General features: G+C 45.0%; 2 protein-coding genes across 2 annotated transcripts in view; one reads left to right on the plus strand and one right to left on the minus strand.

The window, feature by feature from the left end:
* LOC106650587 (zwei Ig domain protein zig-8-like) overlaps nucleotides 1-24786 on the minus strand; it is a 142500-nt gene that overhangs the window by 54739 nt on the left and 62975 nt on the right. Inside the window, exon 2 of the mRNA XM_014368696.2 lies at nucleotides 9335-9432. Within this exon, the coding sequence (XP_014224182.1) occupies nucleotides 9335-9410 (76 nt within the window). The 5' untranslated portion in view covers nucleotides 9411-9432. The remainder of the gene's footprint in view (nucleotides 1-9334; nucleotides 9433-24786) is intronic.
* LOC106650271 (chymotrypsin-2-like) lies at nucleotides 11456-12700 on the plus strand. Its single transcript, XM_014368199.1, has 7 exons — nucleotides 11456-11504; nucleotides 11572-11734; nucleotides 11797-11914; nucleotides 11987-12133; nucleotides 12202-12339; nucleotides 12408-12545; nucleotides 12602-12700. The coding sequence occupies exons 1-7, from the start codon at nucleotides 11456-11458 to the stop codon at nucleotides 12698-12700; spliced, it is 852 nt and encodes a 283-aa protein (XP_014223685.1).

Genomic DNA, 24786 nt, shown 5'->3' on the forward strand with positions numbered 1-24786 from the left:
GTATAAACACACTCCGGGGCTGCATGTATAAATGCAGGCGCGCCGAGCTTTTTTGGCTTGGGGCGACCTACATATCGCACCTTAAAAATTGTTCGCTACAGCAACTCCAGAGCTCGGCTCTCGGTGCAAATCTTTTTCTGTGCCACGCGCGCGTCACATTGGACATTCAAAAACACGAATACACGTATACGTAAACGCGCCTGTACAGCGCCTCTCTTTCTCTCTCGCAGACACACATGCACTTACACACACGTAGAAGCATGCATAAATGCACGAAGAGACGAGTCAGGGAACGGGTCGTAAAATACTTTTCTCACTGGAAAATTCATATACCGTAGAGCTGGCTGACTACTGTGCAGCAGTAGCGGTGCTAACTCGCGTGCGCGCACGTTATATAAAAGGCAGTTCAGTAAATAGTTGGCGCGCGTTGAAAATGCAAATAGAGAGAGAGAAAGCTGAGCTGAGCTGAGCGAGTGTTGGGTTGGGTGCGAGGAGTGCAGAGCTATACGAGTTTGGTTGAGAAGAAGAAGTTTCCGGGTTACACATATAATACGTATATAAGTATATATCCGCCTGCACAGCCCCGGAGTATCGTCATTGTCATTGGCGCTGCTCGTTATATCCTTTCTGCGTCTCTAGCTGCTGCTGCTACCTCGTCTCACTTCTTGTGCGCGCGACTTGTCTAACTCAACTTGTTCATCTGATAATACGTCTTGCTAAAATTCCTTTTGTGCGTGTGTGTGTTGGCTCGCGTGCGTTTATTATACATATACGCAACGCGCGGCTATGTAGAGTTCACAAACTGCCGAGGCTCGAGCGCATACATTTATCCTCTTATACGCGTATGTATTCTAGGAGCGAAGCGAGAATGTCTAATGTAACATCTCCAAATCTATTATCACCGTCGAAAAGTTAAATCGGCTTTTCTGCTCCCTGTAAGCTGCACTGCTACTAACTACTACTGCTACTGCCGCGCGCCTCGCACTCGAATATGCCACTGTTTGAATTTGATTCGCCGTCGTAATAAATTTTATGCTCGCGTATTGAGAATCCAACTGCAATATCTACGTTGTTAACATACACGCACACACAGACGAACGCCCGCGCAAAATATTATCGATCCAATGCGAGCGCGAGTTCCTCGCCCTGCAGCCGATGAAGAAAATCTCGACTCGTTGGCCTAAAATGCTTTTAATAGAAATTCGTTGCTGCTGCAGCTGCTGCATGCACGCTGCTCTCGATATCCGCGCGCCGATTACACAGAGACTCAATTAAAAATAATCGCGACGACAAATTGATTTTGCTCTCGCTGTAATCTCGAAAATCGCTCGGGCATGAGCTAGCTCGAGCTGCGTCGACGAGCGAGCGAGCTACGCGCTACAGCACTCGTATAATATAAATATACGACAAAAAAGGCTGCAACTCGACGTTGCACGTACACACACGGCGCGGCATGCATATAAACACTAATAACTGCGTGTATGTATACGCGGCAGGTAGGAGGAGGAAGGCAAAAAATGCCTGGCCTTTTTGGAGCGACGTAGCCTGTCCTACGCTCCACGGCTATTATACGTATGTACACTGTATAATTGGACCCTGCGTGTATGTCGTTTGTACAAATACGCGAGCGCAATAGAATTCCGTGGTCCGAGTCCGCAGCCGGATGTGCTGCAGCTCTCGAGGTTTCCTATATAAACACACACCCATACGACCAAATACATATAGTACGCATTCTTGAGGAGAGAGCTTCGGTGCTACGTAAGTCACACCGTTACTACCAGCTCTCTCTCTCTCTCTCTCTCTCTCTCTCTCTCTCGCTCCAGCAAGAGTACAAGTATTGCACACATATCGCGATTCCGCACGAGAGAGTGAGAGCACAAAAGCCGAGAAACGGTAATTGTATGGGAGCTTTTTCCTTTCTTGCGATCGTTTTATCGCGTGCCACCCCCTCTTATATGCATACATTTATACGCATTCGCTTCCAGACAGACAGCTCGAGCGAGAAGAGAGAGAGAGAGACAAGGACAGGGAATAGATATAAATATTTATTTCCTCGAGACTGAGGGACTAGGAGCTTTTTCGTAAGGTTTCGTGAAAAAGAGAGATAGACATTCGTATAAGTAGTACATGCCAAAAGCGTGTACAGCGGCAAAGAAGAGAAATATGTAAGCTCGTACAGCACAAGCGGCCCGTGCGTGTGCACACAGAGCCGAGCTACACTGCTGCTTTTTGAATGCTTATACCTACCGCCAGCGTTGCGCGCGCACAGTGGTGGTTTGACGGCACCGCGCGTCTATATAAGCTACCTGGCTTTTGTTTCTTTTAAAGAACAATGGGGCCCGGTGTGCTTTAAAAAATCCAAAGGGGGCAGAGGGAATATATATACGCGTCGCAAGAGAGATACGTGCATGCAAGAAAGAGTGGGAGATAGCTGTGGAGAGGAAAGGGAGCGTAAAGGTCTCGTACTTTTTATTTGCGCTCGCAATTCACACGGTGCGCATCAACTCACCGCTATATATTCCGGGAGCTCTTATATATTATATCGCGAGCGACGACGAGTACAAATCAATAAGTCGAGAGGCAGACGAACAGAGAGAAGAGAGAAGAGAGATGATGTTAAACGCGAGAGAGCTATCGTGTTACTTATTATATACGCGTTTAAGTAGATATAGCTCGCAGATACAGTTCAAGCTTTTGCGAGCTGAAAAACAGAAAAGAGAAAATTTTCGCCGTATCCACTTGTGTTTTTTTTTTGTTATAATGCGCTTCTTATGATACAAGCCCTAGCTCGCCTACTCGGCTCTCTCTCTCTCTCTCTCTCTCAGGTTCAGGCTGCTTTCATTCGCAACTTTTTTTTGCAACCCCCTCGACAACGACGACGACGTAGACGACAACGATGCTTTAGTTTTGTCGAGCGCGCGCGCGTGCAGGCGGCCCTCTTACATACTTTTAGATATTTCAACGGCGCTTAACCCTCTGCAGTGTTTGACGGAAAGGAAGGAGGGCGGAAAAGCAGCCACCAACGTTTTTGCCCGTTGTATATAGTTGCTCGTTACATTATATAGATATAGCCCATAGCAGTGCCACTTACATGGATTTCAAGGAATTATTTTCGCGCTTCTTTTTCCTGTGCGCAGCTGCGGCCAAAGTTGCTTTCCGTTCATTTTTATTATTATTATATCGATAAAATTTCAGTTCGCTCGCGAATCGACCAGCTTTATTTTTCGGGCTAAATCGAACCGAATGGTCTTGATCGCCACCCCCGCTCTATATACGCCGAAACCTATAGAAAACTGTTACGCTAATGGGAATTGATAGTGGTCAATTTGTTACTTGACGAGCACGCGTCAATCGGCATATACGATACTCGAAAAAAGTTAGTTTCGGGCTTATACAGCGCGCACTATACACGACTGCAGCTCAAAATAGGTCGAAAAAGGAAGCGATCCTCGCGCGCGCGCGTTGTATCACAGCAATAAACAGCAATTAGAGTCGTACACAACAATTGGCTCTCTCCTCGCAATACTAAAGTGAATCCACTGTACGTATGAAGTGGCGCTTGGTAAACTTCTATTGAGTGAGACAGAGAAAGACGAAACGATCCCCTTTAGCCTAATTGTACGGCCAGGACTGTGGCTGCAGTAGCTGGATCACGTACGCACGCGGCAACAGCAGCACTTCTCTATCCCTCTCCATTCTCTATACTCCTATATACTCCTTTACTCGCTCTACTCCAGAGAGATGCACAACCGATGGTCAAGCCCTACAGAGACGACTATATAGAGTAAGACGCGATATCGGCCGAGGAGTTCGGGTCAACGAAAGGTCAGCCAAGGTTGCCAATGCCTCTATACACACGTATGCCCTGTATATCGTGTTATATACGTATATAAAGCCACCTCTACATCTTTATGCAAGTTTAGTGTTGCTCGAATAGTGCAAGCTCCATCGTATATTCTCGAAAAAAAAAAAATCAATCTCGATTCTCTATTTGCGGGCTATGGTAATTAAGTGCACTCGATCGTGCATAATTTCTATTCGATGCAAAAGATAGAGAGAGGGACGACCCTCGTGGCTGCAGGGTCGTGCATTCGCAAAATTTTATATCTCATATATTTATATGACCTGAAAGATGCAGCTGCAGCTGCAACTCGCGCGCGCAATAGATACGGTTATTAGCATTCGATTCAATTTAGCTGCAGAGGTAATCGTAATGGATAAAATTATCTCAGGAATGAAAACATTTTTTAAACAAGCTCGAACTGCTCTCCCTTTCTCGAATAGAAGCTTAAAATTTACAGTGCAGGTCGACGGCAGCAGCAGCAGCAGTAGCATCTACATAAATGCGCGTCGTGCAGCTTGCTTCAATGGATAATAAACTGTTTTCGAGATAACTGTTCGCGTTTCCGATCTTTCTCTCTCTCTCTCCCTTTCGTGAATATATGTGTGTGCATGAAGCTGCGCATTGGTGTGTAAGTGTGTGGGTGCAAGTATCAGCAATAATGTAGAGCACGGCTTTGCACTCCGCAGGAAAAGGCTGAAACAAGCAATCGAACACTGCGAACGCGCTAGAGAGAGAGAGAGAGAGAGAGAAGGCTCGATGCGACACACTTTGCAGGCGGCGCGGCAGCAAAATCCCAGCCAAAAACGATAAACCACTCGTTTTCGCCCTCGTATCAATTATATTGCATTTTTCCAATTCACCTTGCACGTGATAATGATCGCGCGCTCCAAAGTGTCTGCCGGTGCTGCACTGCGCGCACGTATGCACGTGCTGTATTGTATACGTGTTGCACATACACACACAGACTTATATATATTGGCAGACAAACAAAACAGAGAAATAGGATATATCGATTGCCGGGCGCTTGCTTTACCTATACGCACGGCTCGAGGCTTTTTATTTTTCTCAGTGATCCTGGCAAAAAAAAAAAAAAAAAAAAAAATTAAAATGAACGACTGAGCAAACAGCACGCGATGCGCGTAAGTATAAGCGTAATTCAATTCGAGTGTAGTGAGTTTTTTAAAGTACCCAGCGCTGCAAGCTCGACGAATCAGGCCGAGCAATTAATAAAAGTGTATTTATAAATTTCAATCTCGTCGCGTTTGAAATCACAGCTGTGGTACATGCACGTTGGGAGCAAGAGGGGGCGAGCCATACAAAAGAGCGCTTGGCGCATTGCAAAATATAATATGGAGTGTAATTATATTGGAACGAAAGTGTGCGCGACGTTCTCACAAGAGATTAATTCCCGTCACATACACGCACGCACATACGCGTACGCACCTAAGGGCGCGTAGCGTGTATTATGTGTGTACGTATGCTGTACATACAAACTTGAGAGCCAAAGGCGCACAAGAATTCCGCATTATGAGCCCGAGATAATTAAATTGCGTTTCGTACTCAGCCGTTTAAATAATCTACGCGAGCAATTGCAATTATTTACCGCGTTCATTATACTGATTAAGGCATCCCTGCAACCGAAGTGCGCCGAAGCTCAAGAGGCTATGATGCGCTCGATAGGCGGCCGACCTCACCGGCAATATATGTATCGGGAATGATGCAGCGATCGTTGAGTTCTCGTATCGATCTGGAGTTTTTTCATCATCAGTGGCTATAGCAAAATGTGGCTTTCATTGATATATGGGCACGTCCTATCGTAGGTGCGTACGACGGAGAGAAAGACAGAAGGAAAGGAGAGACAGACAGAGCGAGAGAGACATCAAAGGTCTGCGAGTCTTGGAATCACGTACGAGCGCGCGGCATAAAACGGTGCAGTATGTGCGGGCGCCACCGCGGCTCGATCGGACGTGTGTACGTATAAGAGTAGAGACCGAGAGGGGCAGCTCCGATACAGCTCGTTGGACTAACGGACCGCACGTACAAAGCGAGCCATTATATAGCTGCTGCTACTACTACTACTACTACTACTATTGCTGCAGCACTGATACACGACGGGGGCGCGTGTGCGATCTAGCGTATATAACGTCCTGCTTTTGCTCCTCCTCCTCCTCCTCCTACCCTTCCCGGTCTTCCGCTAAATAATCCGCGCATAATGAGGACGACGGGCTAATGCCGCACTGCTCGCGTGCACGTATACCTATACACGCACGCACGCACGCATACACATAAACTCGCTCATACATACATGTAGTCTAGTTTGTTGGACGTGTAGCCGATGTCAAACGTCCCATGGCCACTCGGTGGGTGCGCGTATCGCTCGACACCGTAGCGAGCGCGCGTCCCACTGCTATATTGTCGCATCGCTGCTTTTACGTTCCGAAGCTATCTCTATTTCATGTATATGCATGTACTATGAATGTGTGTAGTATACGCTAGTCGCGTTTCCGATCCACCTACCTACACGCGCACATACACACACGCAAACTAGATATAACGCACTTTTGTTTCGTGTCCATCCAGTGTGTGAGTTTGCGCTGCTCGATGCTGCTGATTCTCATTCTCATTTGGTCAACCAATTTACCAATGAGTAAATCTGCCTAATTCTCATTGACGTTCAAGAGAGAAAGGCTATGTGGAACTCGTGGACGTTGCTCGGCTAGCTTCGCGATGAACCGTCCGACGGTGATGGAAACGATTCCAGACTGGATGCTAATGACCTATACCGCACTATTTTTCAAACATAGAGTCAACATGATGCACGCGTGCATGTAGGTGTCGATGACATTAATTTAATTCACGAAGAGAATGTTTTTCGAATGAAATACAAAAATCAATATGACTATAGAAAATTTATTGGCGTGAAAAAAATTGTAACGATATGACGTAAATACGGATTAACCCTGAGAATCCCTAGTTACATCATCCATTACCCGACATCCACATAATAGTAGTAAAGATAAAAATAATAAAGTTCAATACATCAGGTTCGAAAAAGTATCAGGCTGAAGCATATAAAAGTAAATAAATAATCCCAATTCCATCAATTTATACAATTTCGAAGCCAAAAATTTCTATTTAACAATTGGTTTTCCTTTTGAATCGATCGAATTACACTCGCTTGAAATACATTTTCATCGAAACTGAGTAAATATTTAAAAAAGAACATTATATTGTACCTCGACTGCTTGAAAAATATATTTTTCACCAACAATTGACACGTTCCACAAAGAGAGTTTATTTCAATTTCGAGGAATCGAAAAAACCACTTTTTGACAGCCTCAAACAATAGAAACAGATCGAACTTTTTAATACACTTTAGCATTATACACCGAGAATATATAGCGAAGAGAAAATGCAAGCGCTGCAAAGTCTGTCCGTGTTGTTTGCATTCCGTGCTGTTTCTCGCTATCGCGCTCGAAATTTTTTCCCATTGACTGGGCTAAAGGGCGGCTGCGGTACAGCAACAGCTTCGTATATAGACTTTGCTTTATTCGGCTCGAAGGGTCCGCGTGCCGCAGCGTCGAAAATACTTAGAGTAGAAAAATACGACGAGATATTTTTATGCATCCGAGAGAGAGAGAGAGAGAGAGTAAAAAAATAAAAACGTAGGCTCAATTAAGCCCGCACCGTTAAACAAAAAAACTTTTTCCTCCGCGCGAGCGCATTGATTTTTCTTTTCCTCGAGCGCATAATGCGCGATGGAAGAGAAAGACATTGTCTCTTGGATACAGCAGCAGCAGCAGTGAGCGGGCATTGCGAGAACAGTAGCAGAGAGAAAACGGACTGCACTACCGACCGACGACCGTGAGCACGAGAGAGAAAGAGAGAGAGAGAGAGAGGCAGAGAGAAAGGTAACTTTGCATATAAGCCAGAGAGCGAACTGTACGAATAATTGGAGCGCGGCTAACTTTGCAAGTATATACAGGAGATGCGGGGTAAAGAAGCGGGGACTGAGGCAGCTCGGATTGTAATGCTTATTTGAGAAACAAACCGCGCGCGCAAGCAAGCATTAGTATAGAGCGCAGTACCTACGGCTGCTTCGTTGTCGTCGTCGTCGTCGTCGTCGTCGTCGTCGTCGTCGTCTGCGCGCGACTAAACCGTGAATAAATAAAGTCTGATTCCTGGACTTTGGAGCGCGCAGAATGCGAAAATACCGGGCGCCACAAGCCGAAGAAGGAGCAAGAGAGAGAGAGAGAGAGAAAACGAGAGTCTCGTGGCCTGCAGCGCGCGCGCGTAAAACCCGAGTAAATAAATAAATAATGTCTGTGGGCGAGTGAGCGCGTGCTGCGTTAAATTCTACTGCTCCGAAGCCGTAAACTCGGGCTGTTACGTTTCGCAAGAAAGCGCCCGTATGTGCAGCTGCGAGATTATGCGCGTGCACATGTGTGTGTGTGTGAGTGTGTGTGTGTGGGTGTGTGTGCTCACATACGTGGATACGAAAGCTCGGGTACTGCTGGCCGAGTTTTCTCGAGGAGCATATGCGCGTTCGAATTGCGGGCCCGCAAGCTCGAATCTCGCGAAAATTGCATTCGAAGACGACGCTTGTAAGCTTCAAGCCCTTGGTCAAACTCATATATGCGCGTAATACGTATTGGATATTTATGGCGCAAGTCCACGTACATATAAGGAAAGCTCGAGCTTCTTACATTCGGTAGCGCTATATACTGTGTGTTTACGTGTACATGTGTGTGTGGGTGTGTGTGTGTGTGTGAGCTCGTCCCTGTGCAGCATAAGGGATAAGAGCTGCGGGCCTCCCGACGTCGGATCCGTAGGGATCACCGCCGTCCCGTCTCTGCGGCGGCTATATGAAATGATGGATAGAGCTGACTCCCGCAGCTAATATACCGGCCATCGGTGGTGGTGGCGGCGGCGGCGGTGGCTACGTGTGTGTGTGTATATACCTAAAGCCCAGCTCATCTTCCAAAGTATCCAAAACTGTTGGCCACGTGGGGGGCGAAAGGCGGGCTTGCATTGAATTGCTTTTTTTTCTTGTCCAGCACGAAGCAGCCCAGTGCTGTCGCTCGCGCGATGGAACTGATTAAAAAATCATTGCCACGCCGTCGTGTGTACGTGTGACGCGCTAAGCGCGTACCCGAAGCCATGTTTAATTCACGATAGACATACGAGCTGTGTGATATCGTGGCAGCTCCACGGTCTTAGTTGTTATTTTGCGGTCATCGTTCTCGGTCCAGAGATTCAACGCGTGTGTGCGGTGCGCTCGCGACGTCGAGAGACTCTTGTGTGTATCTCAGCTCGCCATTGAACCATATAAAAGTCGAGCCGACACCACCGCTGCTCTGTGTTGAGCCAGGCACGCGGGTGCTCGAGTCCCTTTGTTCTCGCTCGTCTCGAGCGTTTTCTACGCCACCACCACCACCACCATTGCTTGGTGGCTGTGTGTAATACAAGCTTAAATTGCAGCCAACTTACCTTTATCGAGCGATCTGGCCAGTAGAATCGTGGGCAGGATCAAAAACACCATGTACCACGAAAGCCGATCCCGCATCCTCGCGAATTTTCGGGTCCACCTGTAACGAGAAACCAGAGAGAGACGCGTATAATTATGTAACCCAATACTATATCCAAAGCTCCAGTATATATATAATATTATATAATAAACATAATGTTTGCATTAAAGCTTTAACAATTAGTGGCTTTTAATAATCTTGCGCAGTTATTGTTACACAGACGCGCGCGCCTTTGCTCACACAGCTCAGAGGGTAAGGGAATGTAGGGCGCGTGTGCTTAACGGCCAGGAGAGAGAGAGAGAGAGAGAGAGAGAGAGAGAGAGAGAGAACAGCTCGAGTAAATTAAGTTAACCCAACGCGCGCGCTGCACAAGCGTATAGTACAGTATAGCAGTAGTTGCGCGTGTGCGCGAGCGGCTCTGACAAACGCTCGCTTGCGCACAAACCAACAGACACATACACACACGCACACCAGGGCGCGTGTTCAACATTCGCCGCGCAGTTAACCGATATCCAGCTCGACGTGTATTTGTGCTCATAATGTGCTGCTCCTTCGTGATAGCGTAAACTTTCGATTCGAGGCCTGCTGCTGCTGCTGCTCGAGCACCGAATTTAGCCCCGAGAATTTCCTCGAATATGTATAACGCGTTTTCCACTACAATTATTAAATAAACCTATTAGATGCTGGTAGAGAGCGAGCGAGAAAGAGAAGGGAGAAAGTGACAAGCCGAGCATACGAGTCGCTCCGCGTACGTTCGACGTTTTCAAGCTCAGCAACAATTATTGTTCCAGCGAGGAAAATCTCACTGGCTTCGGGGGCTAAAGGCGCGCAAGCTCGTTTAATTACAGGAATATTATCGCTTCTCGGGATTTTCAAGAGCTGCCAAGCCGTGCATATTGCACGAGAGGAGGAAGAGGAGGAGGAGACAAGCAGCGGTTCGCAAGCTTCGATATCGCATAGACCGAAAACTCTGTTTCACGCCACTTTTGCTTCGTCAACGAGTCCCGTAACTTCAATTACGTAATTAATCTTTAACCCGATCGAACCGAAGTATATATACGAAAATTTAAAGAGTCTATCGTTTGAGCTCGAGCTTCTCTCCCTAGTGCTCCTGCACCATCGAGAAGAGAGAAAGAGTGAGATAGAAGGCTTGGCTCGGAGCACTGGAAGAAATAGATAGATGGAGAAAGAGAGAGAAAGAGTAAAAAGGAGAGGTATAGCTCGTGTGCGAGTGCTATGAGTAAAAGCTCGACGGAAACGAGGATTAGACTGCACTGCAGTTCCCGAGCAAGAATATATACGTATATATGTGTATTAAAGGCGATGAGAAGCAGCTCAGCTCAATGTTAAGGGATAAGCGATGAATGAGAACAGAAGTAATCTTATTCTCCAACTTTAATTTCAACCAGAATTGACTCTAATTATCTTAATTTCGTAAGCTTTTTTTCTCGTGCGTTTTTGCCACTGTACGCTTGGCTCATCAGCTCAATCTATATACAGAGAGAGAAAGAGGCAGATAGAGGAGCTCCGCATATGCGAGCCGACTTTGAATAATGCAAGCAACGAGCCGTGACATTCGGTTTTGCAAGCCGAGGCTATAAAAACACTGCACGCAGCGCAGCGCAGTGCTGAATGCGCTATTCAGCGTAGATGAGCAGCACTTGATTCGCTGCGGTTAGAAATTAAAGCGATGGGCGAAAAATACATCGTACTGATTTCAAAGTAGAGAAATAAAAAGCCAACTGATTCCTACGTTGCGTGCACGTTGTGTGGAGATTTGATGGAAGAAATTCTTTCTTTCTTTTTTTTTTCTTTTTTTTTAATTCACTACGTGGCACGAAACGAAGGAATAAACTCACGAAGTGCGTTGACGTGATATTTGAGTCATTAAAGAGGAATATCGACGTCTGTTTATGACATGCACGATTCGAGTCATTCGTTTGAATGGCCAATCATACATAAAGTACTGTCGACTTTAGCAAAAAAAATATCACGCCGTAAAAAGATCGTGTTTTTCAATACTCTGATTAGTTTCGGGTGAAAATGAAAAATAGTAGCTATTAAAACTATCGAAATTGAAAACATGCAAAGAATTTGCATTCTTCTAGTTTGGTTGCCTTATTTTACTAGAGGTAAGTAAAACCGAAATAATGAAATTGTAACAGTAAAATAAAATAAAAACGAATTACGGATGAACAGCATCAGAACATCGAATTCATGAAGGATCTGTGGCTGAAATCGGGAAATTTCCATATCAAGTATTTATTCAGCGCATCACTGATCGAGGGACTGTCGTAGTTTTTTGTGGCGGGTCAATAATAAGCAAACGTTATGTACTAACAGCTGCGCATTGTCTAAACAAGTAAGTTCCAAATTATGCGATTGAGCCATTAATCGTGCAATTGATGCCTCATTTTTACACAGATTCCGGAAAAATAAGCTCCGTGTAGTTGTAGGTACTAATTCGCTAGTCAACCACAATGAATCAGCAGTTTACGAAAGCGAATCGACCATCATTCACGAGAGATATAATCCAAATAAAGTAATTTTACATCAGTTTTAACTCTGAGTAGAAATTCACTGTAAATAAGTATTATCCTTTGGGAAATTTCAGCCTGCTATGCTCAATGATATCGCTTTGATACGCGTCAACAAAGATATCGAGTTCAACGAATTCGTGCAGCCGGTAAAATTAGCAAAGGCCGGTCACGTTACTAAGGCCGGAGCCAGGCTCTCGATTTCCGGCTGGGGAAGAACAAGAGTTTGTTTTTATGACACTGTGTATGGTATTAACCGATTGGTATTTTATTAAGATGTATTATTTATCAGGACAAAGGCCCGAGACTGAAAGATTTATTGATGGCTAATATTAAAGTGGTAGACTCTTCACATTGCCCTAAATTTGGAAAACATAAAAGCTTAATGTGTTATACTGGAGTAAAAATCCCTACAGCAAGCTCATGCAGAGTAGGTCTCAAAAACAGCTTTTGAGAGATTTAAAATTGAATTTAAAGGCATTTGATGTGTTATTCCAGGGTGATTCCGGAGGTCCAGCGGTTAATAAAAACGGCGTTCAAGTGGGGATCATCAAGTCATCTCTAAAATGTGGCGCGTTGGAGATACCGAGCGTTTTGACCAGGGTGTCTTACTTTGCGAATTGGATAAAAGAAAAGGTAACAAAGTTTCTTAATTGACCGTTTCTTAAGGATTAATAATAATATTTTTGCAGACGCAAGACGAAGGAAGCGCTTCTCTGACTAAATGGGAAAAAATGGTGTTTAAAATCTGGTTGATAAAGAAATTATTAAATGATGGAATAGATAGTTAGACTTGAAAAAAAAACACAACATTTCATTCAAAACTGTAACACAGCTCAAAGCTCAAAAAAGAAATAAGCCAAGTCTCGAGCTTGTGGAGTTCATAATCAACGAGCTCGGGAAGTAAGCCAAAGGACACGTCGTCATCGTCGCTGGTGCTGCTCATGCTCAAAATTAAAACAGTCGCAGAGCTGCAGCCTCCCCAGCAGGCGAATATAGTTTCTCTGTATGTGTTGTCAACTGGCATAAGCCAAGCGTGCGAGTCACTACTTCCACTGCAGCGGATTTCAATATACAGCTACACATACATACACATAAGCTTGACGTTGAAAATTAGAGACACTCTCAGTTCTCTCTCTCTCTCTCTCTCTCTCTCTCTCTCGCACTCGTGACGCATGGTGCGGTGTGCCGGTTGCCGAGCGTGGCGCACTAAGTGGATGCAAAAATATGCATTTCCCATCGTTCGAATTTTGAGCCCCCACCCACACCGACCCACACTTGAGTGTTCTCTTTGCCATATATCTCTCTCGCTGCTGCTGCTGGCCCCTTTCCCCACTGGAGTCGCGGCGCGCACGAAGATCCGCATTCACTTTCCCTCTGTCTGCGCAGCAACGGCCTCGTTACTTCTCAATTTTAGCTCATGTGTGGTTGCACGCGCGGGCGAGCTTGCGAACTCGCCTTTCTCCCTTCTCGTCGGCCTCCGCAGCAGCCCCTACCCCTCCTCGCGCGCGCACACTGGCACCCGTTGTAAATTGCTGACTGGGCGCGCAGGCCACAAACGTCCCACTCGAATTTTCGTCTTTTTCATCACGTCGCAAGCGCGCGGCCGTGTAGCATTTTGGTCATACGCAGCAACTTTTTTCGTTCATTTCGCCTTTTGTAGGGGGCGTGCTGCATATACATTCAGCCGTTGTATAGTGTGAGTGAATTCACATTGACGCCCACGTACATGTACGCGTATCGTACAATGAATATTTTTGACTCTTTTCTTTTGCTTTTAATTAAACATCGACGAGTATTGAATGTACAATATCTGCGATTGGTTCGCTGCATCATTGATGTATACGAAATATATAACAATGAAGCGTTGATGCTTTTTAAGAGTAAAAGAGAGAGCCCAAACGAGTCACGCGAGTTGTATGTGTACATTACACGCTTTTGTATGCGTGCTGCTGCTCCAGTACAGTATATCAGACGGGGCTGTGTGCAGCTCGATTATATTTGAAAGGTATAAGCGCGAGAGTAGAGTGTAAGCGGGGGTAAGAGAGCTTCTGGGGTGACAGGCGCCCAGTAGCAGCGCGTAGTAGCACGAGCGAGAGAAGCGAGAGTAAGCTTTCATCGTCGTTTGATTACCATATCTCGTTAGGCATTCATGAGGCTCAACGCTGCCGCGTGTTTTTAGCTGCGCGAATAAGAGAAAGAGAGACAGAGAGGAAAAAGAAGGGGACAAGCTACCTAGGTTCCGAGGAAGAAAATTCTAAAGCTTGCTGCTGCTGCTGCTTATTATCTCTTCATAGACTCGGGGTGGGAGCGATAGTCGCTCTTTCTCTGCACTCAGGAGAGATAGAGTGCGAGAGAGAAAAAGGAGAGATGGCGGAAGAGAAAAGAAGCAAAGACAGATCAGTTGCGATAACGATAACGAACGGAAGACGCATTCCTCGCTCCCAAAGAGGAGCACGAGAGAGAGAGAGAAAGAGAGAGAGAGAGAGAGCTTCGCTGCGTATTCTGGAAGAAAAACATTCTATGCGCATTCGCGATGCCAACGACGCCGACGATATCGCAGTCGGCAGCTTGCGCGACGAAAAGAGGAAAAAAAATCGTGGGAAGTACGAAAAAAAAAGAAGGAGAAGAAGAAGAAGGAGAAAACGAAGCGGAGCGGAAGCGATAGTGATTGATCGCATTCACATTGATTACGTGCTTTCAGACTTTATACTGTACGAAATAGAGACGAGAAGCTCGTACGCTATTGATTTTGTAGCTCCTTATACGAGAGTTGTAATAATAAAAAAAAATAAAGAAGGAAGAAGAGAAATAAACATTGAGAGGGGTAAAAATCAGGTTGAAAAGAAATGTATATGCGCTCTGTGTGAGCTCGCTCGTACCGGTATCGTAAAAGGCAGTAACTTACACGTACGCACCCCGGCAGGCAGGCAGGCAGGCAGGCAGGTTTTTCAACTTTCTCACATAATTGTATTACAAAAGTTAAGTTTTCTTTGGCTGTAATGATGTATACGCGGTCGCGCGACATACGTCTTCCTTCTTACAGCGCAGCAGCAGTCTGTACATGTGTGTGTACTTTTTTTATTAATTCTTGCCCAGAGAAAAGTATCATGCTCTCTTCTCGAGCGGCCCGCGCGTACGTGCGTGGAGCATCCGCACGTACGAGAAACGAGTTCGTCCGTCTCTCTCTCTTTTTTTTCTACCCACTTTTTTTTTCATTCGTCAAGGGAGTGTATATGTGGCGTTGGTTTCTTTTAACTCGTTTCTTCATTATGCTACTGGCTTTTTCCGTGCTCTCTCGCTTGGCTTTTTTCGCTCTTGCTCTCGTACACACGTACACAGCTCATATGCACACTCACATACATATGTATGTGTGTGTATACCCTGAAGAGGATTGCAAAAGTGTTGCAGGCTCCTCTAGCTTCTCGAGACGGTGACCCGGTCACCTTGCGCAAGCACACACGTAAGCCGATCAAAAGTGTCTTGTAGGCGTTTACGTGTATAATCAATTAATGCGTGTTACCGTACGTAACACACAAGTTGTTATATCTTCGAAATTTGCCGGTTTGTGTCTGTAGGCTACATTTTAATTAAATTTCGAACTATGATAAATTAGCGTGAAAATTTCACTCTCTCCCTCTCCCTACACATGCACGTACATAATACACATACAGCAGCGGTTGCTTTCGGAGCTTTAAGTTGGTTATAAGCGCGCATACGTACTCTTTGGCCTGCTGTTCGTGACCTAGATCTGCTGCAGCGCGCAACTGCGAGCGACTGCATTCGGTGTGTACTGCGCAGCGTACGTTACACGAGTGTGAGTGTGTGTGTGTATGTAGTGTACGTGTGTATGGGCCCCACAACGCTTCTCTCGCGTCAAAACTACTTTAATGAACTATGTTTTGTGGTCGCTCGATGCTCATCCTTTGCTACTCGGCTAGCGCGTCCTAGCAGCTAGTAGCAATGCAGCGCGTTTTACCCACCGAGAGTTTAAAGCTGTGCGAGCGGCTGCGTACAGTCTCCGGAAATTAATTTCTGACCGTTGAGAATCTAGTGCCCCTATATATATAAGGAGAGCTAGGCGTCGTTTTGTCTCTTGGCAACAAAAAAATAAAAAAGACAAAGAAGTCAAAGTTGAAGAAGAAGAAAGAAGTACTTGCGCGGCTGTGTGCGAGTCTATTCGTATATATTGAGTCGTTGTGCGGCAGCTGTACGTGTGTATTTGGCGCGCGTTTTGAAACTTTTTTTTTGCTCAAAGCTGCACACATACACACACACACACACACACACACACACACGCTTGTTCTTCAAGTGTCAAAGAGATAAAAGCGCCAGACAGCGCGCGCCGCATTCTGGATGAAGCAAAAGTGCATCCTTTCCCGGAGAGAACGTGCGCTGCCACAGAGTCGCTCGTCGCGTTTTACGATTGTGCAAAAGTCACGATGCACTTCGCGCGCAGTTTCTATGATATTTTCATGAATTTTCATTGACTAGTCGCGTGTATATCACTCCTCGAATTGTCGTGTAAATAGCTACATGATGCGAATGAAGCGAATAGAGAAATTGATATTGTTTCATAATCTCGGTCGCACTTTAAAAACTACGTGATTAGCTTTCGATAATTCAATAATTAATGTGGGATGCGCACGACAAAATAATTAATATCGAATGCATGATTGATTTTATGCTATATAACTTACAGAGTAGAAATTCAAGTCTTTTGTATGAAATATGTGCCAGCTCGGAGCGCACTTATTAAAGATATATAAATAGCTCTTTGAAGCGCAAAACCAAACTAAACACTAATATCGTTATCCATTTGCAGCATCGGCCGACATAGCCTCTAGCAGCTGCAGTGTCGCGCAACTCCTTATCTTCGGTCGATTTTTCTCCTTTACCCCCTAGTTTGCGCGATAGACGCGCGCCGCCACTCACGCACCGAGACCCAATGCTCTACATTATAATATAAACTTGTATGATGATGATGATGATGATGCTTGGCATTGTGCTCAATTGGGCGAAACACACTCGCAACTAATCAGCATGGCATGGCGCTCGGAGTGTATGCATTCATGCCGGCTGCATTTCATCATCGTATCGAAGAGCATATAATTATTATTCCGCCGCGCGCCAGCGGCGAGCGTTTCATAACGAATGACTTTGCGCAATGCAGCGAGTGCGGCGCGCAGCTTCTCTCTCTCTCTCTCTCTCTCTATCTTTATTTAAATACACACGCGCTTGCAAGCAGCGCAATGAATCATTATTCGCGGACTCTCTGTCTCTTGTAATTGTTTCTTATAATAAGAGCGAAATTTATTATACGTCGTGCGCCGCAGCAGCAGCAGTTTGTGCTTGCGTATAGTCGTCGTAGTCGCAGTTCTCTAGCCACCCCCGCATACGTAATCTCGAGCTGCTGCGCTCTATGCTAATAAATCCAAGTTTTCCTTTTAAGATGAATATTATTGTCTTAGCCGCAGCTAGAGGTAGTAGTAGTAGTAGTAGTAGTAGTAGCGCGTGGCCGGGCGTTGGCGTGCAGGCGGGGGGTAGCCGCTGTAACGACGACGAGATCGTATATAGAAACGAAGAAAGAGCGCAAACCAGCATCTTAATTATTTGCGCTATATACGTATACTCTGCAGCGAGTAACCAGCGTAGCTATATATACTACCATGGCTAGAGCCGAGCCGGAGAGAAGATCTCAGCAGCTTCCTCCTCTCGCGGGCTTGAGGTTATGTAAATAGCCTCCGAACTTGTACGCGCTCGAGCGAATATAGCGTAAGGCGCGCGCGGCATGGCGGCTGCTGCTGCTGCTACTGCTGCTGGTATGTATATTTGCCTCCGTTATATACTGCAGTTAACGTATGTAAAGTATATATGTATATATACGCGCGAGCACAGACTACCGAATCAATGATGAAGTTGAAAATGCCAGTGTGTATGTACACACGCGGAAGCCAAAAGCGCGGATAATGTTTAAAATTTAAGCGTTAAACCAAAATCCATTTGCGAGCAGGGGATGTTTATTTGAAGCGGACCTCCCTCGCTCTCCCTCTTTCGAGAACCGCAACTCGATATTGTAAAGCCGAAACTTAGCCCTTTACTTTGTGCTGTACGTATGTGTGCGCATACACACACTCACTCGTGCGCGGCGCACTGCAGCTTAACGTGTATATTTCCTTGCATATTTCACCGGGGCTAGTTGAAAGCTTCATTTCCCAAGGGGGACTTTTGTCGCTCGATATTTTCCTTTTGTAATTAGCTGCGGACTTTGTTTTTCTTTATTTTTCTCTTTTATTTTCTTCTCCTCCTTCGTCGCAAGCACACGCGCGCGCTCGGCTTTACATCCACACACACACACACACACACACACCCACACCAGTTGGCCATATCTGCAAAGCTGTCGATGCAAAGCTCGTAAATCGTGTACATAATAATGCAGTTTCCCTGCGCAAGCTGCAGTAGCCCAGCGAAACGCTCGATCTCGGATCGTAGCCGTGCGCGCCATAGAGAGCGAGAGAGAGGAAGCAACACCTTGTCGTCGCATAATTGGATGTACTAAATGTATATATGCTCAGCCGCTTATGCATATATACCCGACACACGCGCAAGAACGCGGAGACACACACACATACTGCAAGCTCGCAAGTGCCTATGCTCGAGCTCGCTATTGTTCGAGCATAATACACGGCTCGCTGCAGAACACGAGCTGCCGATGATATCGCAGGCCGCGAGCGCCCTGTTGTTGCTGTTTGCTGATGGCATGAAGCGCTGGTGCGCGAGGCCAGATGAGCATCGATATTATATATTACGGAGCCAAGAGAGGAGAGAGAAAGCGACGTCATGTATGCACAGGCGCGCGAGCAAAGAGGTTCTCGTGTAATGCGATCGAGCTGAAGATCCCGGGCAACGCGACATAGTCTATGCAGTGTCGGCCAACGAAACAATTCCATCGACTCGTTTCATGGTACGTGCCAGCCGTGCACCTTCGAGTGCTCGAAGAAAGCTCGATTCCGTCCGAAAGCAAATTCCCGATCATTTCATCTGCATAAGCTCGGGAGCGTAGCAGCTCGTGGTTCCGTTTCATAGCCTCTTCGCAGAGTGTAGCCGACTTCCTCGCAAGTTCCCTCACGAGCTTCTAAATATCGAGCAATTTTCGTATCGATCCTTTTCCAAATCAACTCTGCTCTATATATAACGTGTATAAACTAAATGCCCATTTCAAAGTGTGAATTTTCACTTCAAAGCGGCCTTTCGAGTGACAAAAGCCGCGCTTATAATTGTTTCTGCAAAACGGCACGTAATAAGTCAATTGACAACTCGATGAATATCGATCACGCGTGTAATTGCGCGCCAAGAATAACGGAGGTATGGAGGACGAAAAAAAAATACAAAAGCCGTCCGGTGTGCGTTTATTCAAACTTTTGAAGTCGTCGAAAGTGAAGGATTTTTCGTGGATAAATTCCGAGGCGAAAAAAAAGCATAACATGGAAATCAGTATGAAAGTGAATTTTTTAATCACAGTCTGTGGCCTTTTTTTCTATTGCAGCCCCCAAAGCCGGTCTCGAAATTCGTATAAAAATTCAGTTTATCCGGGCGTTGAACGCATAGGGTTCGTTTTTTTACCTTCCAGCTCTTGATAAACTTTTTAAAGCTTTGCCTATGCATGTGAAACGAACTCCTTTGGCTACCTCCGATTCCGAATCGCACGGTAAGATAAACTCGAATAATTTTTTGTCTAAATAACTTTTCGCTTCGTCCGTGAGAATACATTCAATTTTTTATTTATTATTTATTTTCTATTTTATTAAATCAAGCAGCGAATTTCCGGGCATGAATATTGTCACCGACAGTATACGGACATTTTTATTCATTAATCGTCGGATGGAATTGAGAATTCGCATATCGTCTGTGTACAATCGAGCTCTCGCGCGCAGTTTTATATATGTCTATATCTATATACGTATACACACATTCTCTCTCTCGTTCGCGAGTTACATGCGACGCGAACTTGATACGATGACCCATATCGCGTATCGCTCGGCAGCGATATATGTGCGCGCATTATAAATTTTCAAAGCCGAAGCTTAAGCCAGAGGAATACGAATATTGCCTTTCATCACGACGGATTTCACGTGTACGTATGCATATAGCACGTGACGTTGTATAAAAAAGCCGACGGGTAAATTTTTTGTCGACGCGTGCATAAATATAATTGCTGGCCTAGAGCTTCCATCATTATTGGACACAATGAAGTGGAATCATGGGTTCGGTATAATAATAATAACGATAATAATAATGCGCGCGCGCGCGAGCGACAGCAGCTGAAATGCCAGCGGAATCGTAATTGCTGCGATGTCGCCGCCGCCACCGCCTCATCGATTCCAATGGAAAATATTCCATTATGTGCGATGTACTATAAACTCGCGCTGCCGATCTCTCAATAGCTGCATAGAATTCTGGTAATTTCTTTTTTGCGCGCGAATGTACTGGCGCACACGCGTGCGAGCTATTGTATACACGCGCGTGTGCGACGCTCGGCCTATTCATGTGTGCGCAGCCTAAATAAGACGATATTTGCGTGTGTTGCAGCACCTTCAGCCTACGACGCGGAGCATTTACACATCTGTGTGTGCACACGTATGCGCGCGCGCTAGGTACAGATGCGTAGACATACAGAGAGTCAGAGTCGATACACGAGCCTGTACCCATTGACGCAAGGCAGTCGTGCATTATTGATTCGAGCTAATAATATATGCCGGCCGCGCCCTGTACCTGCCTCGCCGACTCGCATTCTCTCTCTCGATCGCTCACCGGAGCTCTATATCTACATTGGAGCTCGTACGCGCATTACATACACGTCCGCATATATACGCAGGACTACGCTATATGAGATGGACATTATGATTATCGGATTGCTTACAAGCGAGATTATATTGAGTAAGGGAGTATTGGCTGCTGCTGGCTGAGATTTAGCAGCAGCGCGCGAGGCGGTCAATGGCCAAATGTAACAGGAGCCGCAGTGCACAGTGCGAGATAGATAGATCGACGTATATAAGGCAGCTGCGAGCAAAAGTCAAGGAGAAAGTCGGAAGGTAAAATTGTCAAGCGGCAAAAGGGTAGGATTTTTCAAGCTCTGAAAGAGAGCAGTTTTCATAATGGTCAGACGTATACGGGGGACGCGTACATGGAAGTAGCAACTCGGGCGCGCTGAGCAGTCGTCCGTGTATACTGTACTATACACGTATCGGCCGTCGCCGCACGGAGGAGGATGAGCCGTCGGTCTGATTGCTTAGTTTCCGCCAAGTTCCGACGTGTCCTTGGGTATAGATATATACGTCCGTTTGTATGTACACCAGCTATAGGTAGACGCGCGCGCGCGCGCGTGCACGGAGTCGAGAGCCCGCCACGATGTACTTCACTAATGGAAAGTCCATCCTAATCGATAATGCCTCCTCTCTCGCTCTCTGCGCCTCGCGAATTTCTTTCTTTCTCGTTCTCTCTGTGATGTAGCGTAAGTCTCGTTTGCGCTTGCTCTTGCCTCTCTCTATTTCTCTCTCTCTTCTCTATATATATGTATGAACGTTGCCGGATGTCAGTGAACGTATATATACGTATGTATGTCCTTTAAAAGGAAGAGAATGAGTATATGGGGATGCACGTGTATGTACGTACCGCAGAGAGAGCTCGGGGAAAATAGCCTCGGAAAACGCTCGATGGCTCGAATAGGTATAAGAATGAATCGGACAAGGTGGAGGTGGAGGAAAAAAAAAGATCAGACAGATCACTGTGTTGCGCGGTGGTTCGTACATACACATACCTATGCGCACACACGTATACGCGAAGCTTGCATGCTTCGTTCGGCGCGCGCGAGCAGACCTGACTCGATCTAGCTTGATCTTATACCCGTGTTCCGTCGTAAAGCTCTCTACCTCAGCCGAGGCACATTTCAATTTATCCGATTCGTCGTTCAATCGTACCGATGTATCGTTTCTTTCTTTCTTTCCCTCTTTTTTCACCCACTTTTTTGTTCCTATATAACCCATCTCTTCTTCTTCGCAACATACTTTTTCAGCGCTGAAAATAAATTAAAACGCTTGAGCCATAGCTGTTACATGCGAGTGTGTGTTATGTAACATATTTTAAATAGATCTGTAAGCATCGATCGTGACTAAAATAGAAATATCTTTTTGATTGATCAAGGAATTATTGATAAAAGCTTGTTGATAATTACAAAAGAATTTATAAATAAATAAGCTTACAGACTATACGTGTAATGGGGCGAAGTCTCTCGGGAGATTATGTATGTGCACGTCGTAGCTTATGCGCGTCGGTATGAAAAAGGCGACGCGGACGAGTTAGGAATACTTTCGTGCTTCGATGCTTCGAGCTTTTAGCGAGTCGTAGTTCGACTCAGCGCCGTTCACCCTACACATGCGATGTGTGCATATGCCCTTTGTTTATGTAATACGCGCGGTTCACAAACGTGGCGCGCATCCCCCTTGTGTAACATCATCGAGCCCTTTTACTCTCTCTCTCTCTCTCTTTCTCTTCTCTCTTATACGTAGCCTATCCCTATCTCTCTCTCTCTACCCTGAAAGCATTCCTATGCATACACTTGTCGAGCTTTTAGTCCTATGTAGCAAACTTGTTTGTTGGTATTAGATGAGCTTTTCAACCTGCAACTTGCCGACGCGCAGCTGACACTGCGGTGTAAATATTTCCCTTTTTATATTTAACGAGCGATGAAGGTAATGTAATTAAAATGATCCAGCTTATTACCTACAATTTTGAGCCAAAAAGGTGACATTTTTTTTACTAGCGCGTCCGGCTGGAGTGGGTACTTTTTCATGCATCCATTAACGAGGTAAACGTCGTAGCACTTTTTTACGGGAGCATTTCATTACCCGAGCAATATTTTTTCTCTCTCTCCTTACTCCGACTCTCGCAGAATATGGTATATATGAACAGCATTTGATATTTTTCTGGAGAAGTTTCATGCATGTATAGATGTAGATGTTAAAGCTAGCGACACTGCTCGAGGCTATGTCAGTCGAGCAAAAGTACGCGAATACAACGTACTTGCTGCTATATACATAACGCGCAACGAGGAAGAAGTGTAAATAAGCAGCATCTCGACCGAAGCAGTTAAAGGCGCACAGCGAAACTTGGATTCCCTGGCAAAAATGAGAAAAAGAAAGAAAAAAAGAGGGAGCTGAGCAAAAACATTTGATTTTCCTTATCTTATGAGCGAGTAGCAAAAGTTTCAGGAGGAGAATTATTAGAATGGTGTCTCTCGAGAAGCACGTGGGAAATTTTTCTTGAATATAGCACAAACTCGATCTCACGTTCGCATTTTTAAACGGCAATGCTTTTTTTTGCTTCACATCAAACCGAGATCTACCGCACGAAGAGTACGATATGATTTTTGACTTTGATGTGCGAAGCGCGCGATGATGAAAAACAATTCTTGTCTATAGTTTCAATGCAGCAGCGCGTGAGAGAAATTTGGCCTCATTGCGGTAAAATTGAAAATTTTACTGGCCAGTGGAGAGCGCTTCTAGAACGACATCTGCCTGCCGCAAAAAGTCATACACGCACACGAGCTTTTGGCAATTCTACATAGCTAAATTCGACCGACGTCCTTTTCTTGCGCTTCCCTCTATAATATGCGACCAAAACTGCTTCCGCATTTTCCAATTTTTGCGTAAACCTCTCTTTTTTGCGCTTACAACCTGGCTCGCAAGCTTTATAAAAAAATTACTGCTTCGGTGCGCTGAAATTGCCACGCGCTCTGCAGGTGCGACTTCGGGAGTCATAAATTATTCGGACCCGTGAATCGCATACATGTGTATTATAGGGCGCAGTGCGGGGGACGAGCTGCCCTTGCGCACGTCGCATCCGACAATGAATAAAGATAACCTAGCTCGCAGCAAAATATGTAATTTAAAAATTAGATAAAACCCCGTTTTCTCTCTCTTTCGAACGCGCTTTTTTCGCAACTGAAGTTTATTACATTTCCATCTTGCTCGTCTCGACGCATGAACCGAGCGTGTAACAAACACAGACTTGCGTTCTATTATTTTTTTCTCTTTTTTCTTGAGTTAAAGAGTCCTCGCACGCCAGACTCAGACTATCTCTACACTTAGTCATTTCTATTTCAATATCTTCACAAGCTATTTATCACTCGGAACACATTTGCGCACTCAAACTCGCGAATGGAGATAAAAGAATTACAGTGTGTCAGTCGATTTTTTATCAAAAAAAAAAGTAACGAGATAACGCTGAAAATGTCTAGCACGGATTGATCAACGTCATGTTTGTCTGGAGACAATGATTTTGGAAAAGCTAAAATAAATCATAGCCTCCTTTCGACAACATTTTTGCCAGCTATTACTGGATTTGTAGCTTTCAGCATCATCCATGCACGTTGTATTAAATGTGATTGAATCACACGTCGAGAATAATCTTGTTTTAAAAAAGGAACGAGCAATTTTGTGTAGACAGCTTTCTGTCATTGTGATTGGACATAGTTATAAGTCCCGAGGCAGTGGTGGAGCGAGAGTATAAAATGAATATGCTTTACTAAGATTTGAATAATATCATAAATTATTTAATACTTGATAAAAATAGCTTAATGAAATAAATACTATAAAGTAAATTTGCGTTCAGAATATTCATATGGCAAAAATATCACTAGCTAGATCATGGAAGTCACTCTCCATATATCTCTGTCAAGCTTTAATAAATAATTTGAAAGTTAAAAATCATGTTTACAAAGATATGTTTTATTAAATGCAATTAAAAAATCTTGTATTTACGTAAATTTCACTCAATGTGTTATAAATCCATCGTTAGTAAAATTGTTATAAATTTTCGA

This window comes from Trichogramma pretiosum, unplaced genomic scaffold, assembly GCF_000599845.2.
Source record: "Trichogramma pretiosum strain Unisexual culture from Peru unplaced genomic scaffold, Tpre_2.0 scaffold5, whole genome shotgun sequence".
NCBI classification, from domain to species: domain Eukaryota; kingdom Metazoa; phylum Arthropoda; class Insecta; order Hymenoptera; family Trichogrammatidae; genus Trichogramma; species Trichogramma pretiosum.

Bases quoted from the DNA above. Each gene is read 5' to 3' on its own strand.
- LOC106650271 (XM_014368199.1), top strand. From the start codon at position 11,456: ATGCAAAGAATTTGCATTCTTCTAGTTTGGTTGCCTTATTTTACTAGA. The intron at 11,505-11,571 runs GTAAGTAAAACC...ACGGATGAACAG, and splicing joins GTTGCCTTATTTTACTAGAG to CATCAGAACATCGAATTCAT. The intron at 12,340-12,407 runs GTAGGTCTCAAA...GTGTTATTCCAG, and splicing joins CTACAGCAAGCTCATGCAGA to GGTGATTCCGGAGGTCCAGC.